This window comes from Balaenoptera acutorostrata, chromosome 3 (assembly GCF_949987535.1).
Source record: "Balaenoptera acutorostrata chromosome 3, mBalAcu1.1, whole genome shotgun sequence".
Classification (NCBI taxonomy): Eukaryota; Metazoa; Chordata; class Mammalia; order Artiodactyla; family Balaenopteridae; genus Balaenoptera; species Balaenoptera acutorostrata.
This window is the reverse complement of record NC_080066.1, coordinates 119,190,603-119,216,723: the sequence shown is the minus strand read 5'-3', so window position 1 is coordinate 119,216,723 and position 26,121 is coordinate 119,190,603. Positions and strand designations below refer to the sequence as shown.

General features: G+C 33.2%; 1 protein-coding gene across 11 annotated transcripts in view; it reads right to left on the bottom strand.

The window, feature by feature from the left end:
• MIPOL1 (mirror-image polydactyly 1) overlaps positions 1–26,121 on the bottom strand; it is a 336,113-nt gene that overhangs the window by 159,319 nt on the left and 150,673 nt on the right. For all 11 annotated transcript variants that reach the window (XM_057543812.1, XM_057543817.1, XM_057543811.1 and 8 more), the window contains one exon: positions 23,266–23,373. In XM_057543812.1, coding sequence (XP_057399795.1) covers positions 23,266–23,373 — 108 coding nt within the window. The remainder of the gene's footprint in view (positions 1–23,265; positions 23,374–26,121) is intronic.

The window sequence follows — 26,121 nt, the reverse complement described above, 5'->3', positions numbered from 1 at the left end:
GCAATTTTGTTCTCATTGCCCCCAACAGCTCTCTGATCCCTTTAAATAAATTACTTTTCTCAGTTGTTCTTGAAAGGAGTGCTGGAATGTTGTAAACCACTTGATCCCACCCAGAAGCAGAAGCTAAAGCCTTTTATTTCAAAACACACTGAATTTTCATGAAGAAATGATTCTCAAGAATAAAAAATCAAGGGCCAGAAGACACAACATAGAATATATACCATAAAAATTGAGGAAAAAAAGAATAAAGACGTAGATTTCCAGACTGTCAAGGAATCCAACTTAAAAAACACAGATCTATTCCATGTAGACCATGTGATTAGCCACAATATGTATGAATGAGTATGCATAAATATATGAATGTATATACACATATGCATGTTAAATTTGTGCTTATCATCTTTTCTTTAAGAGTTGAAAAGGTAAGGAATAGAAACTAAATGCAGTTTTACTACATGCCTGCATAAATTTTTAGTCATGTTATTAAAGTAGAAATCTGTCTTTGGTTTGTTTTATTATGCTTCATTCTTTCTTAGTTCTTCTGGCAAAATAATATTTCAAATTTCTTTTGGAAACCCATCTGTATTAGTCAGGATTCTCCAGAAAAACTGAACCAATAGGGTTCTAAGAAGTCCCATGATCTGCCATCTGCAAGTTGGACACCCAGGAAAACTTATGGTGTAGTTCAGTCTGAGTCTGAAGGCCTGAGGAACAGGGGAGTCAATGCTGTAAGTCCCAGCCTGAGTCTGAAGGCCTAAGAACTATGGTAGCTGATAATGCAAATCCTAGTCCAAGTGTAGGAGAAGACTGATGTCCCAGCTCAAACAGTCAGGCAGGGAAGGAACAAATTCTCCCTTTTTCTGCCTTTTGTTCTATTCAGGCCCTCAATGGATTGGATCATGCTCGCCCACATTGGGGAGGGCAATCTGCTTTACTGAGTACAACAATTCATATGTTAATCTTATCTGGAGACATATCCAGAAATAATGCTTAGCTAAATACCTGGGCAAACTGACACATAAAATTAACCATCACACCCTCCTTCCCCACTCACAATCTAGCTTTAGGGATAGACCTGTATTGTCCTAAGGCAGTCAGTATATTTCATTCCTTTGGCCACAACAATCATTTCAGAGATAAGTAAATAAACACATGATCCCTATTAGTCCAAGCCAAGTTAACTAGCCCCAATTCTAGGATTTCTATTTTTGATAATTTGCTTTTTCCTTTTAGACTTCAACTGGGAAGCATAAAGGCTGAAGTTTCTAGCTCCATATAACCTGAAAATTAAGCTAGTATACAGAGGAAAACAAACAAAATCCAGAGATGGAATAAAACTTCAGAGAGCAAGACTTTCCTGAAGCTGAAAAAAGGAATGAACTACTGATACACGCAACATGGATGAATCTCAAAATCATCATGCTGAAAGAAGCCAGATACAAAAGAGTACATATTATATGATTCTATTAATATAACCTTCTAGAAAATGCAAATGAATTTATAGTGACAAAAAGCAGATCAGGGATTACTGGGGCCAGGGGTGGAGGGATGGATGACTGAAATGCTCTGTATCTTTATTATGACGGACAGATATCTGTCAAAATTACTGAACTGTATACCCCTACGATGGATGCAATTTATTGTATTTAAATGATACCTCAATGAAGTTGACTAAAATTACAGTTAACAACTGAACAAAAAGTAATCTCTGGAAGTTAGCCTTATCCTTGGTCTTTCGGTTATGTGAAAAATAAGCATTTTTTTTTTAAAAGAAATTTTGGGTGTGATTTTCTGATCCTTGAAACAAGCAAACCATATCTGATGCAATTATATTAGGTTTACAAAATTTACTATGGTAAGCAAATATATTAATATATTTTTGAAAGATAGTCAGTATTGGTTGAATTAAAGGACTTAAGGTGCTTAATGACTCAGCTTTCTTTTAAATAAAAAACATGGTTCTCCAATAATGCTGATTAACTCGTTTTATTTTTAATCCTAAGAAGAGAGTCCAACAAAGTTTCTTAAGGTGTTACATTGTTTCAGAGTTGTTACTTAATGATTTTCCTGATCACTGATTATTTTTTCTGTTCATGCTTACTTCAAAATTGGACATGAAATACTATGTAATTCTCCAAGTTACATTATCATATATTTGCATAGTTACAAGCCATATCTTTGGCTTTCTCTCGTTTCAATTATTTTATCTTGTCTCATTTAATTTTTAGAATATTTTTTGGATCATAACGTTTTCCCATTTCCCCTTAAAGTTATATGGGAAAATATTAGTTTTAGAGAAATATGAATTTTAAAACACCCAATGCTTTATAATACATTCCAAACATAGGACTGATAGCTCAAGACTCAGGAAAATGCTGTGTATGTATAGAGAATTATGGTCTTACAACTAGGGAAGTTGAAAGTGTGCTTGAGACAGATACACACATTAAATTTTTATTAAAGAATTATAAATCTTATAGAACACAAAAAGTGACTACACATGAATTACGCTGAAACTTACATCAGAGATATATACTACTATCTAACAAGAGCTGCCACCAGGACAAAATTGGCACACCCAATGGAAATCCTGTATCAAGTTTCAAGAGTTAAGTTAAGCAATTTGACAGTTTCTGGAACAAATGTACTCACCGCACTAAGAGAATCTTTTCTCCCTTTTACTTCCTCATTAGTAGTCACAGAAAAGAAAACAATGGAAGATTTTAAATAAAATTATTCTTTTTCTCAGCAGTTTCATTTGACCAAGATAGTTTTTCTGATTCAAGTTAAATCATATACAATAAAGTATTATTATAAATCCTTATTAAAATATTTTAGTTATTTGTCATATAACTTATGCCACTTAATTTTGCTGCTTTTCCTCTGTTTCAAACATTTTAAATTGTCTTTTTCTGAATTCTTTCATATTTTAACAACTTAATTATCAGTTATTTTCCTCAAGTTTTCATTATCTTTCAGGTGATACACATTATTATTACACATAATTCCTTTAAGATACTGTCTGTAGCTGAGCATTATCCACCTAGATGGATGCCTACACCAAAATGATTCCATTTTTGAAGTAGAATATCATCTTTTTTGCAGCTTTTATGTAATAATATTAATTGCCTTTATCTTTCAATAATATAATAGGTATATTGTCAATTGCTTCTGTCTAGAAAAATGAGGTAATTATCATTTTTATTTCAAATCCCCTAAGGTGCTGAGATTAGGACACTGACAATGTGTAGCCATCATAGGATTTGAAGTATATTGTTAAAATACTATTTATATTTAAAGCTGGTAAAATCAATGTCTGCTTTATGTTTTTCAATTCCTAACATGGTGATTTGTACTAAGCACTTAATACTTTATTTGACTTGGTGATCCTCTGATATACTAGGTTAACAACTGTCTATACAACTATCTAAAGAATCAACAACTATCTAAAGAAAATAAGACCTAGAATAGGGTTCTTATCCTGGGGCACATGGTTGGGGTTGGGAGGGTAATAAACTCCTTGAAACTATAAACAAATTTCTGTGCATGTGTGTTTTTTAAGGGAAAAGCTTCAAAACCGGCATTTGCTTCTCAAAAGGGTTTAAATACATAAAATGTTAAAAACTAGTTATATGGAGAAATAAAGAACACCTATCTCTTACCGAAAGATAGAATTATTTCTTTTATACACCAAGGAGGCTCGACATTAACTGTAATCTCATGGAAATGTCTTGTTATTATAATCAAGAATTTGAATATTACAGGAATGCATCACAGAGTATATGACATCTGGCTTCAGTCTATAATTAAGAGGTCTGAAAACAAAAAAATACTGAAACAAATAAATCAGTAAAAACTAAACTTTGTTAAACTAAACTGTCATAGGTAAGAATACCCCAATTTTGAGAATAATAAAGTTTATACAATATGTAGGTATCATTTGAATATTATAAAATAATAAGAAATGTCCAAAATAATTATTTAAAAAGCACATGTCCCTAAATTGGAAACAATGACCAGCGAAGCAATGATAGGCAAGTTGAAACATCAACCTATATCCAAACCACTAAAGATCATAAATTAACAAAATAATGTAATATGTGTTAGACTACGTTCATTTCTCTCTGAAAAGGTACTGAATTTTCATTTTCATTTTTTTCAGTAACATCTTTATATTGTGAATGAAAATACATCTGTACAATATACTGAAGAGTTTTTCACCAGTCTTTTTCCAATCAGTGAACAAAAAGCAAAACATATCTATAAAAATAATTATATTTTATATATTATAATCTATAGATTATGTAAATAATGCATTATTTATAATTTATATTATTTATAAGTATCATATACTTACACATGTAAGTATATGAAGAGATAAAATGTATAAACTAATTAAATGCTTGCAACAGAAAACTGAAGTATAAAGTTTAATTCTTTCTCTGTATTATAAAAAACCCCAGCCATCATGAAGGCCTGTGCCATTCTTAGGCCACTTTCAGGCAGACTCTGAAAAGCTGGAAAGTAAACACAGGTGTTTTAAAACTAGAGCTGCTGTCACGGACAACCACAAACACCCTTAACTCTGATGTGGCAACGCCCCTTTCCCGCCCTCTGTTTTTTAAAGCAATGCCCGAAAAGAAAATGTCAAATGTTTCGCCTTTCAACACCTCAATACAAGTAAGAGCTTAAAGTATTGTTTTGCAAACCTCTAGCAAATAGATCATTTTTTCACTACTTTTAAATCTAGCCAATTAAACACTACTTGCATAAAACAAAAGCAGAATTTTGTAAAGAATTACTACCACCCCCAACTTTACACCCCCCTCTACCACCATATTTTATAGCGCTTTAGTTTCTGAGAGCAAAATCTTTTGTTTGACCCCACTTAGATAGTTTGTTCTGTTGTATAATTTTTACAGAAAGTATCTGATCTTCTATAAGGTTTAACATACAAATGAGAAATAAATAAGAATCTTTTTTAAAAAAAGCAGTCAAGTACCTTTGGTTACAATGCAAGGAAAGATTTAGATTAAGAAAAATTCAAAGCTTGAAAATATGTAATTCTCTTTTAGAAAACTGTCCTAATGAATACCTAAATAGGGGTAGAAATTGTTTACAGAGAAAAATAGAAAGCAAAATAATTTCCAAACTGCTACAGACACGGAACTCATATTCATAAAAGGAATCAATTTTCTAATACTGAAATATCATTTAGTATACAAAATCCCCGCATAATACTATAAAAGAGCCCCCCAAAGCAAAGATAACACTCATTAACAGTTGACGAGCTCTTACGTAACTACTGAATATAAAAACCAAGTGAATGAATTATTCACATTTTACCGTAATCATCAAGAAACAGGTGCTGTTAAAAGAATGGCCAAGTTTCTATCAGTCCAAATAAATCTTGGGGGATATTTTGAGAGGTTTAGCCCTACCCTCAGAATTCCACATATAATTCCTTTCTGCAATTCATATTATAACTGCTCTGTGAAATCATACTTGTGTATTTGAGTATTCACAATAAAACACTAGTAGTTTCTCATTGCCCGAAGTTTTTTTATAAAGAGAGATACTTGCCTTTCAAGATGACAAGAAAATGATAAAATAAAAAGTAATCAACAGGAATAAAAATTAAGAGTGAATAACGTTTTTAATCAGTACCTACATTTTTCAAAAATTTCCTCAGATATGTTATAATTTTTTCGTGTATTACCTTTTTCAAAATTTAAAGAACTACATCAGAGCTGCACGATATTGGCTAATCAGAGGCAATCAACTGTAAATGAGAGAAAAGCAAATAAACTTTTCCATCTTGTTCCGATTCACGCATGCATTGCTTCATCTCACATGTGAAGGACATTATACAGCATTAAGGGACAAAATAATAATATTAAGTTGTGACATAAACCAACAAAGTAAAGAAATTTAGAATTATGTTTGACAGTTCTGAACTAAGTCCACTGTACTTTGGTATCACTACACATACATGATACCTACAAGCACAAAGGAGCAAGGAAAGGGCAGTGTGTCAGCCTTAGAAGTTAATTTCCTGCTTTTGTTGGTTTATATTACCATCTAATATTACGTAAACAATCTGTTTCTAGGCAATTTATTTTTTCCATGATGAGCTGAGCTCATTTGGATGCTACCTTTCAGCATATAAAAATCCAGTTTAACAGCAACAGCACAAAAACCCACAATGGAATACTATTTAAAAATCAATTTACAAAAATATAAGATATACAATATCCACTTAACTGGAAAGAACATTATTACTTATATTTTACAACCTCTCAAAAGGTAAAGGTAATTGACAACAGAATTTATTAAAAAAAAACAAATGATTTACCTTAGAATACTTACAGTTTATTAGTAATTATTTCTTGGTCTTTCTAAAGTAAAGTGATTGCTTGAAAACTTATGGATCTAGATAAAAGTCAATGTAAGTGACTACTAACACAAGTTAGATTCCAGAAACTTTTAAGAAGAATAAGTGAATTTTTTAAGAGGCAACTCAGAGTTAAAAGCTGATCACCATATAATGCAACAAAAATACAGGGGACATATGCACTTTTTGATCAGTGATCATGACTTAATTTCATCATCCTCTTATTCTAGTAAAAATGAATAGTCATCCTACTATTTAAAATGAATAATTATGTAAAAAAATTTAATTTTAAAAACTGGCACTTTTAGAAATGACAGAAAAGTTCATATATCTTCAGAGTAAAATGCACAAAAATGATTCTGGACTTAATATAGCAAGTATCAAAAGGAAATGAAGATTTAATGAAATAGTCATAAACTGCAAATAATACAGTACTGGAAATAGAATATTGGATTATACTGGGAAGACTTCTATGGGCTATATAAAATCACACTGTATGATTTTGTGAAATTATTAAGGAAGCAGAAATACAAGAAAATATAAATGTCATTCAGATACAATTATGGTTGTGCAAGATTCAAAGTTAACGTTTTCTAAAGAAAGGGTTACAAGTTATCAAAACTCCTGAGGCTGCTATTTATCTAAAAATACTCAAGAGTTTTTTCAAGACTATAAAATATATTTTAAAACACGTATTTAATATGAATATAAGATAATAAAAATGGTGGTGGTATATTTTGTATTGTATTGAACTTTAAATACTAAGCAATAAATTATAGGATCTTTTAAAATGTGTCTACGAGTCACTAGGCAAGAGTGATTTTTCAAGATGCCTTTTTTGTTTCAGTTAAAATTAAAATCCATGCTGTCTAATCCTTGGAGTCAATTTGTAATTAAGGGGATTTGATGAGAGACCAGGCACTGAATTAATGATAAAATTTAATATCTGCTTTAATGCATCAACATAACAGAAAAACTAACCAACACTGAACAACAGAATGGAGTCATTTTGATACAGAAGACATACTATAGCTATGTCAATTTATGTCAAATGTTAGTTTTCTAAATAAATTAAATATGCCAAAGTTCCGTAGATGCATTACTAAAAACTATGGGTCTAAAAACCACTCAAGTCAAAAATGCTACTATAATAAGGATTTGCTTGGTACAGAAAACTACACTGTTAAATATAGTTACTTTTATTGAGAATTTTATGTAATCTCTAATGAAGGACTTAACTGCTTTCTATCATCATGTCTGAAATCAGAAATATTTTTACTTAGTAGCCAAAGTAAATTAATTGTATTTGACAATCTAAAGTTTTTAAAAAAAATATATTTTACTTTAGAACGAACATGTAATATTAACAAATCCATCAAATTAAATTTCATAGTATTTTAAAAAACCATCTGGATTTCGCACTACACTTTTCAGTATTACTACACTGGAATTCACAAGAGAATTTAATATGTCATTTATTCCAAATCACTATGAGGTACAACCTTGTGTAGAATTTGGTTGCTGGAAATGCTAAAAATGAAAGAGAAAATTTTCATTTGGCCAGCAATCTCTGTGTAGCCTCATCCAGCTTATCCCTAAAATACCAACAAAGAACTTTATAAAAGACATAAAACTGATGATGCCACAAAAATACTGATATCAGCCCAATCCAGAAATCAATTAGAAAATTAAACAAAACTAAAATTAAAAAGCACAACTGGTAGAAAACAAATATTATTTTCAGAAACAAAAATTCCATAGGCCTAAAGAAGGCTGGGGAAATATTTTGTCCCTATTTTATGTCCAATCACCAAGTCTACGCCAGTAAGTTTCCAAATTCAGTGCAATATATTCCAATTCAGTATGCTTTAGGTCAGGCCCAGATTTATTATTTTGTAAACATTCTTTTCATGATTCTGATACATGCCTCTGTTAAGAACCATTAACCTATACTCATTACCTAACAACCAATAGAGTGGACCTTTATTGTCTTTAAAGGTTCCCAGGGTACTATTTCCAACAATGCATCATGGACTCTGCTCTTTTACACCTTCTTGGCCACCATAATACCAAAGACCAATAGGTCAGGAAGAAAAGAGAGGAGATAATGAGGTGAGAGCAGAAGACAAGGGGAAGGTAGGACTGCTGATGTGGGCAGACTTAGGAAAGACTTGGGAAGAAGTCCTGGGAGCACTGAGAGTTTCTCACATATTACATTTCTTTTCAGATCAGTACTTATTTTGTTATTAAAACAATTTCATTTTAACACAAATCCCTCTCCAGTTTGGCCAGAGACAAGAGGACTCTGGCCAAACTGAAGACAGGATGAGTAAATATTATCTGGACAAAGGAAGTAAGGCAATAGATGATGCAGGGCATTTCAGTCAGAGGAAATACTAGGTCCAAAGACCAGATGATACAAAGACTGGAGAAAAATTTCAGGATCTATCTAAAGTCAGGTCACATAATGGTGAATCGGCCTGGTGTGCCTAAAACTGTCTCCTATTGAAGGTGTATGTCTTCATTCAAGTAGTCATTTTTTTTTTTTTTTTTTTTTTAATCAATCAGTTTCCTGTTTTTTTTTTTTTTTTTTTTTTTTTAACATGTCATGTAAATCCTTTTATAGCTACTTTATTTATTTATTTTTGGCTGTGTTGGGTCTTCGGTTCGTGCGAGGGCTTTCTCTGGTTACGGCAAGTGGGGGCCACTCTTCATCGCGGTGCGCCGGCCTTTCACTATCGCGGCCCCTCCCGTTGCGGGGCACAGGCTCCAGACGCGCAGGCTCAGTAGTTGTGGCTCACGGGCCCAGCTGCTCCGTGGCATGTGGGATCTTCCCAGACCAGGGCTCGAACCCGTGTCCCCTGCATTAGCAGGCAGATTCTCAACCACTGTGCCACCAGGGAAGCCCCAAGTAGTCATTTTGATTAATTTTTTAGCATATTACAAAATATATAAAACAGGAGGGAAGCATGCAATGTAATGTTATATTTCTATCATTATTTATCAAAATAATACCTAAATTCCTAAAATAGTACTATGAAAGTCAAAATTAAAAAAACATTAGTAACCAATGTTAGGAGCAATTAAATGTAAATATTCACAAGTATTACGTTTGGGGTTTGCCACTGATAATCTCCACAGAAGTTTCCCATATGTAATTCAGTATTCCTTTTATGTATGAGGTAATAGTTCACAGTTGTTTCATCTGAACCTCATCAGTTTTATTGTATCTTGGTGTACTTGATGAACTTACACAGGCTTCGATGATTTGGCTATACCTGGTGCAGTAATCCACAGAGCCACACTTTAATGTAATTGTTCATTTCAGAGAGCCTATAATGAATGCTGTCACAGCAATTCCCCATTTGGTATGCAAAGACTGTAAACCTGGTCTAGCTGAGAGTCTTGCTTTTTATAAAGAAAGAAAAAAATTATCATGTGGAAAACAAAGCCTGCCATGGGAACAGAATGTTATTAGGAACCAGGATAGAACTTCTCTCCATCTCCCTTGTTCAGAATTTTGTGTTTTTTAATATATTGGCCCCAACTTTTCCAATTGGCTGATTCATAACTTCAGAGTACCCACGGCCTACAGCAGTCTACCTGGCCCTAAGCCTACCTTGGGATAGTTTGGTTCAGCATTCAAAGCTAACTGTCCTGTTCTCTCTCAGTTTCCCAATTCCAAATTATTAAATTATCATCTGACCTACCGATCTTTTTGAACCAGGCTAAACAGGTCATAACTAGCTAGCTTTGGGCTAGAGAGGCACGCATCAGCTTTCTTATAAAAAGAGAATGGTTAAGGATATGTTAGCTATTATTCTCTCCATCTTAAAATCTCCCTCCAGGTCCCATTCACATTACACTCTAACCCTTACACTTTTACTTCACAGAAAAGCTCCTAAAAAATAATCTACCTTTCTCCCACTTTTAAACTTTTCATTAACTATACAATTTACTAGATTCAAGGCTACCTCCGGAATCACTGAACTGAAACTGCAACTACAAAGCTACCACTGCCTTCCTAACTGTCAGATCAAATGGACACTTGTGATTTTATTTGACTTCTCTGTAGCATTTGACACCGTGAACTACCCCTGTCACAGAACTTTATTCTATTCTGAATCTATGATAACACAATCTCTTTGTAATCCTTTTATCGTTCTGACTATTCCTTCTTAGTCTCCTTTGTGAACCACTTATTTTTGTGCACCAATAGAGAAATGTTGGAATTCACTATTGTTTCATTTATTTCTTTTCTTGTAAATCTGACCTCTGAATACTCTCAAACACTTCAGTGATTTGAACTGCAACCTGCACAAGATCTGGTATCATCCTCTCCCTTCTCAAGTAATTTCCTGCCACTATACTTCTCACTGTATGGTCACTTATGCTCTAAGACAAAGATGTACATGCAAGACTATTTTTCAAAGTTTTGCTTATGATATTGAACAGTTGGAATCAAAATATTCTAAATAGAAGACAGAAAATTACATGCTATGTATCAAGCACAGGGATCTACAGAGCCAACAAATGGATGATGCAGATTTGTATTTATATACAGAGAAAGATCTTTATGACATATTTGGTAAGTTACTCCATTTTTGTTTAAATTAAATCCATAACAATATAGAGGAAAAAGGCCTGGAATCATTGGCTTCAAGTGGTACAGGTGCCTGTTTCTGGAGCCACTGCTGTGGCCAAGGGAATCTGACATTCTGATTTGTCAGACCTGAGGCCACAGAGGTATATCACCTCCAACAAAACCACATCTGAGAATGAGGGAAAGTCTGTGCCTTACAGGAGAACAAGGGTTATAAAAATCGGGTGAAGGATGAATAAACTCTGAGTAGCAAAATTACTGCTGAACAGCACCATTATACTAGGTAAATGTAAAAACAAAACAAAACAAAGAAAAAAAAAGAAAGAAAAAGCAGTTGCTATCATCTGAATTTTTTCATCACTCCAAAATTTCTATGTTGAAATCCTAACCCCCAAAGATGATGGTATTAGGAAGTACGAGCTTTGGTTTGGGAGGTGCTTAGGTCATGAGCATGGAGGCTTCATGGTACTGATGTTCTTTTAAAAGACACCCCACAGTGATCCCTTGCCCCTTCTACCACATGAGGACACAGCAAGAAGGTGCCGGCTATTAAAAAGGGAGAGGGCCCTAACCAGATCATTATCATACTGCTGCCTTGATCTTGGACTTCCCAGCCTTCAAAATTGTAAGAAATAAATTTCTGCTACTTACAAGGTACTTAGCCTGTGATATTTTGTTATAGCAGTCTGAATGAACCAAGAGAGTAGTGCTAATACATATATCAGAAATAGAAGACTTAAAGGTATGAAGCTGTAAGCAGTCTGAAGAGGAATATTATATAATGACGGAATGTACATGTATAGCCTAAGAAGATATAGTAGTCATAAACACTAGATAACAAAGAATAGAGCAGACAGATGTATAAAGCAAGAAATTCCTAGCAATATGAGAAAATTATAAAAATGCAATTACAGTGGAAGCTTAAATTGAGTTCAACTGAATATATATTGAACCTCATGATCTGTGAACAGAGACTGTATTTTATTTATTTAGTCGATGATACCTTTCAAAGTGGACTATTTACATGGTGAGAAGTAAAACATTAATATGTTTTAAAACATAGGAATTTAAATTATATTCTCTAAATTACCCTGGATCAACCAAAAAAATCAAAACAGAACAAACTAGTGAAAAAAAGTGAACATTTGATCCCTCCCAAAACTATAAGACACAGTTGGAATTATAGTCAAGAGTAAAATGTGTAGCCTTATAATTTTACTCAAAAAAAAAAAAGACTGAGATAAGCTAATTAACTTGTAAAAATTAGAACAAAAAAGAGAATAAAAAGATTGAAAAGGTAAACAGAAATGGAAAATTTAACAAGTTGAAAGGATAAATAAAACCAAGAACTAATTAAAAGAAAGTAAAATGCATAAAGCCCAGGAAAGACTTTATAAGAAAAAAGAGAGAGAGAAGAAGAGAAAGAGAAAGCAAATATATGCCACAATACAGACGAGACAGTGAATACAGAGAAATAGAAGAGATTCAAAAATTAAGAAAATTATCTATAATTCTATCATACCAAATCTGGTAAGTTAAAGGGAATAGGGTGTTTCCTAGCAAAACATACAGACCAACAAAACTGACTTAAGAAACAGAAAAACTAGATAAATAAATTGAAACAATTGAAAAGGCAATTAAATATTCTCTGTTATAAAAAGGCACCAAGAATACATGGTTTTAAAAATTGATTCTATTTAATACTTAAGGCAAGATCATTCTAATGCAATTTTTTTTAACTTCTGCCAATGCAGGGGACACAGGTTCGAGCCCTGGTCTGGGAAGATCCCAAATGCCGCGGAGCAACTAGGCCCGTGAGCCACAACTACTGAGCCTGCGCGTCTGGAGCCTGTGCTCCGCCACAAGAGAGGCCGCGATAGTGAGAGGCCCGCGCACCGCGATGTAAAGTGGCCCCCACTCGCCGCAACTAGAGAAAGCCCTCGCACAGAAACGAAGACCCAACACAAACCAAAAATAAATAAATAAGTAAATAAATAAGCTTTCATTTAAAAAAAAAAAAAAAAAAAATAGACGGATACAGCCAAAACAAGCCAGAACAAAGTTGGAGGACTCAGGTCATGATGACATGCCTACTACAAAGCTACAGTGATCAATAGTGTGGTACCAGCATACAGATAGATATATTAGATCAATGGAACAGAACTGAGAGCAGAGCTAAACCCTCATATTTATGACCAACTGACTTTTGAGAAGGTATCAAGACAATTCCGTGGGGGAAAAATAGTCTTTCAACAAATGGTGCAGAGAAAACTGGATATCCACATGTAAAGAAAGTATTTGGACTCCTACCTTACACAGTATCTAAAAATTCACTAAAAATTTGTCAAACATCTAAATGTTCAACCTAAACGTCCATCAGCTAATGAACTGATAAACAGAATACAGTATATCTATACAATGAATATTATGTATTAACCAAAAAGGAATGAGGTACTGATACATGCTATATAACATGAATAAACCTTGAAAATATTATGCTCAGTGAAAGAAGCCTGTCACAAAGGATCACATATTCTATGATTTCATTTACACAAAATATCCAGAAAGGCAAATCTACAGAGACAGAAAGTAGTTTAGCGGTTGCTTGGGACTAGGGGAAGGATGTTAGCAGGAATGGGGAATGAGAGCTAATGTGTACAGGATGTTTTAGGTGAGTGTTGAAAATGTTCTAAAATTAGACTGCGGTGATGGCTAAACAAATATGTGAATATACCAAAAAACACTGAATTGTAAACAGTAGATAAGTGAATTTTATGGTATATGAAACATTTATCCATAAAGCTGTAAAATGCAAAAAACAAAGCCACTGATGGACAAAAGACCAAGAGAAAGCAAACAAAAACCAACAGAAAAAATGGGGAAAAAACATGAACAAATACATCTATTTATATTCACACACACAATCCCTTGAGCACATGAAAAAAATTCAAACTTACTAATAATTAGAGAAATACTTTGGTAAAACAAAACCAAACCTGATACAGTAGAAAAAAAACCTCTCTAGGTAATTTTCATTTATATTTGAGATTGTGAACTTTGGAGATCAGTTGCCTTGGTTCAGATCTGAGGTCCACCAGTAACTATTACTCATAACATTGGTCACATTAGTGAACACATGTTGCTCAGTTTCTTACCCTACAAAATTATAAATAGTTGTACCAACTATCTCAAAGAGTCACTTTGAGGTCTAAATACTACTTAAATACTATATGTAAAGCATTAGTAACAGTTCCTGGCACTCAGTAAGTACTGTATGAAGGCAGACTATTGTAAGTTTTAAAATTCTCAGGAAAACAGTGACAAAACAAATCCAAAATTTATTCAAGGAATTGTTCAACATCAAGAACTCAATAAAATGTGTTACATCTACTAATAAAAACTTTTTAAAAATTCTAGAAAGAAACTACTTAAATATGACGAAACAGTATCAAAATCCAACAGTAGATGTAATGTTTATGCCTAGGTCTCAGAAAGCTGGAACAAGCTGTCATTCCACATTGACAATAAGAAAAGCTGAATAAGGCACAAAGTCATAACTTTTCTTGAGCTCATTAGACAGCTAAGCTCAGAAGACAACCAGTCTTAATTTCAAGGAGGGACAAGCATCCAAGGCAAATGGGGTACACAGACTAGCTCACCTAGAAGAGAACATGAGAAGAAGGGTCAGCCAACACACAGAACCTTCAGAAATTCCTGACAAAAGGGGATTTGCACCTACTGGTAGATTTTCCCCACAGATCTCCACCAGGTGCTCATGAGAAATATCAAAGATAGGGTAGAAAACCAGAGATACCTTCCTACAGTGATAGACACTTGGAGGGGATATGGGGGAGGGAACTGGCTGCTGCTATAGAAAGGAGCAAACCACCCCCCCCCCACCCCAGTCCCAGTTCCTTCTGTGAACAGAACAAAAGCCATATACAGCTAATAGAGGGGCAGTAACCCTCAGGACACAGAAAAAAAAAAAAATCCTGCTTGGGAATGGTAGAAGAAAGAACACTTTCTATCCCTGGGTGAGTGGCAGGAAATAGACCTGGTCACAGGATCCTATACCAATACCATTAGATAGCTTCTACACTGAGAGAGGGGAATGAAAGTCTCTCATACAATATCTGCCTCAGATACAGGTCAGAGTTTGTCTGCCATGGAAAGGAATCTTGAGGAAGCCCCACCCCAAAGTCCAAGCACAAAGGGACTGCATAAGATTGAAGCAGAAAACCCTCAGTCCCCCAACACCAGATGATAAAAATCAGCATTCCAATGCTGGGAGAAGGGCAAGAGTGTACAGTGAGATACCCTCCAGGTGTAGGTAAACAGGATCAACTAAAAACAAAATGGTGGAGTATGAACATTGAAAAAAATCCTCCAGTACCTGAGCTTCCATCCAAGAGCAGCTTGAAACTTAGGATGCACTAACAGTGACCACAGCAATAACAAAACCCAAATCCATATCAACTCCTGAGTGGATCAACTCAATACTCATACTACTGGCCTGATGGAAGAAGTACTGTTCTATCCACAAGGTCCAGCATTCAAAAAAAAAATTGTGAGACACATGAAAAGCAAAAGCAAAACAAACAAACAACAAACATGTCAAAAAACAAAGCAATCACAAAACCAGACTCAGAGATGATCCATATACTGGAACTATCCAACTGAGACTCTAAATTATGAAGGAAAATATAAAATCCCATGGTAAGTGTCAAAACAAATTGGTGTAACGTAGAATCCATTCTCACTAAAATTAGGTAAAAGTCAGGTAAAATAGAGTATCTGTTATAATTCCTAGTCAAGATTAATTTGGCAGGTCTAGAAACTATGAGAGGGGAGAGGGAATGTTATTAAAATTTCCTTTATATATCTTAGCACTGTTTTCACTGGCTATGATGAATATGCAAATTTTTAAACAATGTATTATTTTGAAATAATTCAAGACCCACGAAAACTTGCAGAGTAAGAAGAGTTCCTGTGTAGACGTCATCTAACTTCTCCCAATGATATCATATATGTACCACAGCATATTATCAAAGCCAGGAAATTGACATTGGAACAATTCTCTTAACTCGGATATAAACCTTATATGGATTTCATCTGTTTTTACACCCTCCCTCCATTACTTTCTGGTATAATTCTATGATGCTTTAATATTATAAAATTATAACTGTTATCACTACAAAGAAACTCCCTGTTACCCTTTAAGAATCATAGCCTGCTCTGCAACCTAACTCCTAGAAACCACTAATCTGTTCTCTATCACAATGATTTTGTTACTTTGAGACTGTTATATAAGTAGAATCATATGAACAGAACCGTTAGAGATTGGCTTTTCTCATTTAGCATAATGCCCTTGAGACCCATCCAAGTCGTTGTATGTATCAATAAACTGTTCCTTTTTATTGCTGAGTAATATAAGCATACATCAGAGCTAATGTGGGTTCGGTTCCAGACCACTGCAATAAAATGAACATCGCAATAAAGCGAGTCACATGAATTTTTTTGGTTTCCCAGTGCATATAAAAGTTATGTTTATACTATACTGTAGTCTACTAAGTGTGCAATAGCATTATGTCTAAAAAATGTACAGATTTTAATTTAAAAATACTTTATTGCTAAAAAATGCTACCATCATCTGACAACACAGGGTTGCCACAATCTTCAATTTGTAAAAAAAATATAATATCTGCAAAGCGCAATTAAGCAAAGCACAATAAACCAACATACGCTGGTACTTCACTATATAGTCATCTATGAATATTATAATAATAATGTAAATACTAAACACTGATCTAACAAAAAGATGAGAAAGGTAAATCCTTATCTTCATAGTAGAAAGTCAATTAATAATAACTAAAAAGGAAATATCAAGAAATAGTATAAGCTTTTCATTTAGAAATATAGTATAGATACAGAATAAATTGCTAAGAGTTGAAAGTGATTTCTTTTCTGGAGCAGAAACCAGGAGAGGTAAGATGAGGATGCTGATTACAATGTTTTTATTAAAACCCTTATGTAATCATTCATTTTCAAAAACATGTGCTTTATCAAAAATAAAAATTTGAAAAATAATAAAATTTTTGTTTGCTAAATGTGATTAAATATTTATATGAAAATATTTTTCACAGCAGTGTTTATAAGAGTGCAAAATTGCGAGCAACCTAAATATTTAACATTAAGGGAAGATTTAAGAAAATCACGGTACATTTGTGGATTGCAATTATGTAATATATTAAGGTGATATTTATAGAATAAATGTACTGGATAATACTTATGAAGTGCTAAGCAGGGAAAGCAGGATACTAAATTGTACATGTGGTATTAATTCACTCAACAGATATTTATTCAATGGCTGCTATAGGTATTTGCAGGAGATACATCTATAGCTAGTTTCAGCTGGTACACAAAGATATAGCTATACAAATTGTTAACATTTGGCATCTGTTATGATTGGTCATATTTGTGACTTATTGCCTGTCAAGTATTTTTAATACCATCAGTAGATACAGAGGTATATGAAGTAAACAAAAATCCCTGACCTCATGGAGCATTTATTCCCATCAGGAAAAGAGACAACAAATATAAGATGCAAGATGGCTTCAGGCAATCACTTATTTCCCATGTTTTTATTTTTTTTTCTATTTCCACTTTATTTTAGTGGCCTTTTCAGATTCCTTATCTTCTCAATAATGTAAAATATTCTTAAAATAATAGCCTTCCTTTTTATTGTTCTTATCAGGAAAGTTATTCACGATAGCTCTGTTTTCTTACACTGATGAAAATGTTAGACTTAGTAAACGTTTTGGGGTAGAAAAGTGTCACCTGTGTTTTAGAATGACAGCTAATGGAAGTGTGACAACTGATTACAAAGGTGAGAAACTGAGGACAAAAAAGTTAGTTAGGAGGGTACTATTACCATCTAGATCATGAACTTGACGTAGGGTAGAGGTATGATAATACAAAGGAGAAAAATCACTGTTGCAGAATTGACAGGACTGGATGCTCTATCACTTTGTAGTAGATGAAAGCTTGAAAGGATATGAAGATTATGTTAATTATATTAGCCTACATGTCTAGGAGTATGGTAGTGCCATTAATTAATAGATGTTAACTGATCAATTTGGAAGTAAATAGAAAACTGTTAAGAATAATTTAAAATATAGGGCATTATGTCACCAGAAAAATAAGTCAGGGTATAGTTGCTTAAAGTTCTCAAAGTGGCTCACTGGCTAAAGGGCTCAATGGTGTTAAAGGCCAGCTTCTCTTGGTGTTTGCTTCATAGCTATAAAATTGCTGTTGCTGTTCCAGGCAGCAAGTACGTGTTCAAGGTAATAAGAAGGGAAGAAACAGTGCGGGCTGCATCTGTCATGTCAGGAAAACAAAAACTTATCCAGAGACACCCCTCCTTCTTCTCCCACCCCTGCTGCAGAATTCCTCTTATGTCTCATTGGCAAAAAGAAAGGCTCAGAAAGTGTTTAACTTTTCCAGCTTCTATAAAGCTGTCAAGGCAAACAAAGGAGACTATAACTAAGAATAAATGTTAAGTTATACAGTCAATAGTGTTTGGCTCAGGTCCTGACTTCTGCCTAGGTTGAAGAGAGGGCTTAGGAAGTCGAATTAGGGATTTGGTTTTAAGTTTATTGAGGTTAAGGAGTCACTAAGATATCCAAGTGGAAAGGCAGACAAAGCATCTGTTAGGATATAAATGATAGATGATGTCATAGGAACGGATGAAATTAGAAGAGACAACCCTACAATAAACAAAACACCAAATGCTGGCAAGAATACAGAGTAACAGAAACTGTCATTCATTACTGGTGGGAAGGCAAAATGGCATAGCCATTTTGGAAGACAGTTTGGTGGTTCCTCACCAAACTAAACATACTCTTACCATACGATTCAGCAATCATAGTTCTTGGTATTTACCCCAATGAGTTGAAAAACTTATGTACACAGAAAAACCTGCATGTGGATGCTTACAGCAGCTTTATTCATAATTGCCAAAATTTGGAAGCAACCAAGAGGTCCTTCATTAGGGGGGTGAATAAATAAACTGTGGTACATTCAGACAATGGAATATTATTCAATACTAAAAAGAATGAAGTATAAAGCCATCAGAAGATATGGATGAACTTTAAACGCATATTACTAAGTGAAAGAAACCAATCTGAAAAGAACTACTACATGACATTCTGGAAAAGGCAAAACTATGGACACAGTAAAAAGATCAATGGCTGGTACATGTTGGGGGGAAGGAGGGATAAATAGGTGGGACACAAAGGATTTTTAGAGTGAAACTCTTCTGTATGATACTATAATGGTACATACTTGTCATTTATATTTCTCAAAACCCACAGAATGTACAACACTAAGAGTGAACCCTAATGTAAACTATGGACTTTGGGTTACACTGATGTAGGTTCATGTATTGTAACAAATGTACAACTCTTGCACTGGATGCTAAAGGCATGTGGATGTATGGGGCACGGAATATGAGGGAGCTCTGTAGTTTGCTCGATTTTGCCGTGAAGCTAAAACTGCTCTAAAATAATAAAGTTTGAGGGTTTTTTCAGAAAGAAAAATTAAGGGAATAATCACATAACCCAGGGGAACATTTATACCTTAGGAATTGGTAGAAAAAGAGGCACCAGCTAAAGAATAACGACCAAAGAAAAGAAAAATGATGAGGATATAGAAATAAAGAACTACAAGAAAGAATTTCATAAAGGCAGGGGCCAACAAAATTGAAATGTGTTCCTCTTAGGCTGACTGGGTTATTGAGAAGGATATGAAATGATAAGTCTTAAAGGTTTAACCACCAGAGGTCACCTATAATTTAAGAAAGAATGTCTTTCAATGGAATTACAGTGTTGAAGGCCAATTGTAGGAGGTTAAAGATGTGTGATAAGGAAGGTAAATAAATAAAATAGAAGAGGAAAGAAAGGCACTTGATATGACATTTCTTATTAAATCTAATGCCTGCATATTTATGGCTATTCTACATTTACTTTAAAATCATTAAATGTTCAAAATTGTGTTCACCAAGAAACAAATTTCTTAATATAAGTGGATAAAATTTATTTTAAAAGAGAAAATAGTCTGTCTTTTTAATTTAAGTAACTCTCAGGGTATAGATTAGTATCAGTATAAATTCAGCCCCTCACCCTATATGTACCACTGTATTCTATTTATTATTAGAGAAAATTGCGAATATTATAAAAGTAGGGAAAGTGTCATGCTAGCAAATTTATCTAGTATATAGTCCATGCTACTTCAAAAATAATGCATAGGGCTTCCCTGGTGGCGCAGTGGTTGAGAATCTGCCTGCTAATGCAGGGGACACGGGTTCGAGCCCTGGTCTGGGAAGATCCCACATGCCACGGAGCAGCTGGGCCCGTGAGCCACAACTACTGAGCCTGCGCGTCTGGAGCCTGTGCCCCGCAATGGGAGGGGCCGCGATAGTGAAAGGCCCGCGCACCGCGATGAAGAGCGGTCCCCGCACTGCGATGAAGAGTGGCCCCCACTTGCCGCAACTAGAGAAAGCCCTCGCACGAACCGAAGACCCAGCACAGCCAAAAATAAATAAATAAATAAATAAATAAAAGTAGCTATTAAAAAAAAAAAAAATAATAATGCATATAAGTGATCACCAAAAGTCTAATTTTATGCTCTATCATAAAAATTAATTTAGAAAGAATTTCTTGGTTATTAGAATAAACAAAGACATTATTATTCAAATAGCACTAGATTACTTAAAAGTATATCCATGTATGATAATCATGTATTTGCAATAGTCATCACTTTGGAAAGTTCTATGCAATGTATGATCATTAGCTTAGATTTTTTTCCAAACCTATATCTAGGACTGTTTCCTTTAGGAATTATAGCATAATACAATGAAATAAAACATAAAATTTTCAGCTCTCATCCTATTCAAATTTATTTATTTATTTATATTACTTTTATTACTGATACTAATAATAGTACTACTTATGTTAAAATACTAGAAATATTATTGGCAGACTGAAAGCTCCTAGAGACAGTGACTCTCTTTAAGTATTCTTTCTAAAACTCATCTAATACTAAATAAATATTAAATCAGTTTAACAAATTAAAAAAATGACACTTATAAATGCATTGTAAGAGATAAGCATACTGCTCAGAAAGGAGACAGTTTGTTCACCCAATAGCTTGGTAGTAAACTTATTATACCATATCTTATACAGCAACTTAAAGACAAGAAGTGCAATAATAAAAGAACTAAATAAAGAATAAAGTCCCCCCCCCCAAAAAGAATAAAGTCCCTGAAAGGTAAGAATAATTTTTAGAAAATGATTCAGAATAAAGCAGATATATTATAAATGACCTAATTTTTATAATAAACTTAAGGTTTCTCTATGAGGAATTATGGCACAAAATAACTAAAAAATGATCCAACACAGGGGCTTTAAAAAGACTGAATTGATGAGAGTTTTTAAAAATGACTTCTTATTCTACAAAAAATTTACGTTGGTTTAGTTGATCAATGAAGTTATGAAGGATTAAAAGAACAGAAAAATCTGAGACTTTTGCACAAAAAGATGAGCAACTAGAAATATTTTAACGTAGTGTATTTGTCAGGAATAAAAATGTAGCTTTGTTTATATATTAAATTATATAGTCTACAGTTTATAGAGATTTCTATTTTACGGAGGTTTATTTTTATTTTGTTTTGAACTTCCAGGTTTCTTTTGGTCTACAGTTTGCCTTCTAATTTTAATAATCTCTTAGAAATATGCATCTTTTTCTCTTCATAAATAGCAGCTGCCACTTAATTCAATTTAACATAAGTATACAACCAAAAATGCCAGAATAAAGACTATGCAATTATTATGTAACTTAACCTAGAATTTTTATTTTAGGTTCTATTTTAAATAGTAATAACCATAACATATAAGAGCACATAATATCTGTCCCCTAATGGTGGTAATAAATTAGCACTCATAATGGAAGCTGTCTTTAAAAGATTACATTACTTTTGATTTGCAAATATACATCTAAATAATTATATATTTAATTTTACTCATACAACAGTAAATTCCTCAGGGTAACTGAAAAATAATCACAGCAATTCTTTTCTTTCCCATTTATTGTTCTGGTCTATATATAAATTCAAGAGAAATAAAGAGAAAGTGCATTAAAGAATAATAGCAAAGTTATTACACACCCACCACTGATAATTTCAAAATGAAGCTAAATACATTTTGTAGAAAAATCTGACTTCAACCATATCTCATACTTTATAAACAGGTTAAAATTATTTCCACATCAAAATGTCACCATTTTTCTCAATATCGGTAGATGATTCTGGCTTAATGATTTACCCTGCTAATGACATATTTTTTCATAATCTGCAGCAAAAAACGAATTTAAGACAACAAAGTACAATACAATCCTCTTGATAGCACATCTTTTTTTAACTGTACAATAACAACAATGATGAATCTTTTATGTTTCCTGTGGATATGTTATGTTTTATTTTTAACCCCTTAATGAGAACGTAAGCACCTTGAGGGCAGGGACCCCTACTATGTCACAGGCACTATGCTAGGAACTGGGGCAAAGACAAAAGAAGAGAATGAAAAGTATCTTAAGAAAAAAAGATAATTAGTAGAATTGAAATAATGTCCTTTTTCATGATTACAGGATCTATATTAAAATGAAACAGAACTTTTGTCATGATATGTACTCTTTACTTGTTACAAGTTCTAGTAGAATATATTTTCTTCCTCTTTTTTTGATGTAAGTAACATTTTAAGTACTCTTTCAATTCCCAAACATATTCACATACCTTTCAAGGAGTGTCAGTTCTGTGCGTTACTAATATTGCAAGTCATTTAGAAAATTATTGTCATAAATATGGATGCAAAGAAAAAGCCCATTATTTAATTCTTTTTCTTTCAGGGTGGCCACTTTTTATTAACTACAAAAGGTAACAACATATTTTGAAATCAGAAACAGAATGAACATATACCTGAAGTTATTATTATACCACCACTTGAAATTCAGAAAATATGTTGTTTTCATGTACACATACACGAAATAAAATAATACCATAACAGAAGGGTGCTGTATCTGTGTTTAAAGAACGGGTTGTTGGCAAACACCACAGCTCACTTCTGCTGAAATGTACACAACTGATATATGCAGCACAGAAAGCTGGCACCAAGGGCTTACAACCTTAATTTGCCTGCAAGAAGGAATGGAGATTTACCTTCAGAGCACGTTCTTGATTGTTTTCAGCAGTCAGATGTCTCACGTTGTTTGCTGAAGTCTGGTTCTGCTCTTTCAGATGATGAAGCTCCTGCTCTAGCCGTTTGCACTGCCACAGGGGAAGAATCCCATTAAGTAAAGGAGTTATAGCATTTTTTTCAACAACCCACATGAATTAATGTAAATAATACCCTTGTATTCTCTAAAAGACAGAGTATCCTTTGCAATAAGAATAGTAAGTTAAAAGTAATGTTGAATATGAACAAAATAATATAGTTTATAATACTCTGGCAAATTCAATTGCAATTTTCAGTTTGACTTTTATTCATCTAAATACTACCATATAAATTAGAAAAATACTTATTTCTTATAAAATTAAGATCAAACTATATTTAAAATTATTTTCTTCATTAGCCAAATGGCTTTCACTATGTATCTGCTGGCTGAATAAAAGTATACTTCTAAAAATCATAATAGGTTCTAAATAAACTACAATATGATATTTGTGATGACTTATTAATTTTTTAAAATAAAAATATATATGAGATTTTTCAGATTTTTAGAAATATCTAAAGAAACAGTTGAGTAGAGAAAAAAATAACAGCCAGAGTGCTACATGACTAGGAAACAACTAAGGAAACAAGTGTTTTTAATTCCTATTTTGACTAAACCTTACTTTTAAGTAAAACAAGGGATAACAAAGACGTGGCATGACATTTTGACCTACTGGTAATATATAAAAATGTAAGTAAAAAAGAAATTATTAACAAAAGCATAAATGGGCTAATAGAAGCATCTATGTTCAAAAAAATCCTTGAAATGTCATGCCATTTGAAAACAAAATCTTAATATAAATATATCAAACATTTTACACAATAATTGTACAAAATATAAACTGATATGCTGCATATCAGGACCATATGAAGATACAAGGGTTATTGGCAAAGGAATAAAGTACTAAATCTATCGTTCAGTAAAATATTAAAAAATCACTCCTTAATTTATCTATTTTTAAATTAGGATATTTAACAACCGATAAGTAAGTACACATACTGATTCAAGATCTAGACAAAGTTACTTCTACATTACCTGACAAATGGTTAGCTGTCATAATGAATTAAAAATCATTATTATGATACAAAATCAAGATGCAGTCATAATCCAAACTGGCATTTTTTAGTACTCTAATGATGATTTCTGCCTCTGACCTCAATATTACTCTGCAATCTGTATCAGTATTTCCCAACCTTGAGTAATACACAAATTCTTTTAAAAGAAAAAGTCTTATCAAACTCCCGATATTCACTTAAATTATATACGTAGTGATGTTTACATACCAATGACATTTTTTAAAATTATGTGCCTAAAACCTTTGTGAGATGACATCATTTGGACTTTATTTGGAGGGGACACATGATTTACATATTTGTATTTGTCCCTTTTTAGTTTGTAACAATTAAAGTACCTGGTCACAAATGCAATCAAAATACAAATGTGTTTAGTGAAGACACAAATCATGAGGCATGAAAATGAATAAGACATAGAAGCATTACAATCTACTAGACATGTTCTCGATTAGAATAATCATCTACATTTTCAATTAATTTTAATACAAACAATTACATACTAAGTATTTAGAATGACTAAATATGACCTATAAGGTTACAAAGGTGGGGTAGATAATTTTGGCTGTGGGAGTAAAAAAATGTTTCATGGAGCAGATGACATCTAAGTTGGGCTTATTTTGCATACATAATTTTATAAGCTGAAAGAGGAGAAAGAGGAAGAATATAGGAGAGAAAGACTGAAGATAGAAATATCAGGGGTCAAGTGAGAAAGCATGGTCACGAGTTGTCTGACCACCTATTTTTTTGTGTTTCCAAGTAAATCAGAAATGATCCAAAGATAGAAACTTCTTTCTTTCTACATGATACACACAGAAAAATTCACTCACTCTTGCTCAAGAAATAAATGTTGAATTTATTTTCATTTCTTTATGAAGTTTAAATTTAACACTGACCTGGGAATCAAGCTGTGGCAAGCCAACAATAACTTTGAACTGAATAAAACCATACACAAATGCTCTTGTCAAATACATGTTTGTGACTTATACATATTCCCGAAATTGCATATTCTGTATAATTTTTCCTAGTTTGTTTTTTTAACCAAACTCTTTAACCTTGAAATTTATTTTGAATATTTATTTGGCTGTGCTGTGTCTTAGTTGCAGCACGTGGGATCTTTAGTTGCAGCATGCAGGCTCTTAGTTGCAGCATGCATGTTGGATCTAGTTCCCTGACCAGGGATCAAACCCAGGCACCCTGCATTGGGAGCGTGGAGTCGTAACTGCTGGACAACCAGGGAAGTCCCTGAAATTTATTCTGAAGCAAAGAGATAGAACTGTTTTTTCATTACCAAGTGCTACAATCTATTAATTATTGTCACTTTATGATTTTACATAATATTTGTAAAGTAGATAAAGATCCTACCCTTTAATTTACATCTCAAATTTTCTTGACATTGTCACCAATTTAGTCTCTATACATCTTTATATTTAAAATTTTAAAATTTAATTGTCATTTAAATATTAAAAAAAAGACAGGGAATAATACAACAGAAACTGTTGTACTGATCACTAGTATTTACTAAATGAAAATAAATTTACTATAATTCTTTCAGATTTCTAAAATATAAAATATTAGAAATTTATCACAAATTTTTCCTTCACCCAATCTCATTGCCATCGTTTTCTCCCTCAAGGAACCCCTATTTTGAAGTGCATTTTCATTCAACCAATATTTGTTAAGCACTTACTCTGTGCTAGGCATAATTATAAGTGGTGGTGGATACAGCATTT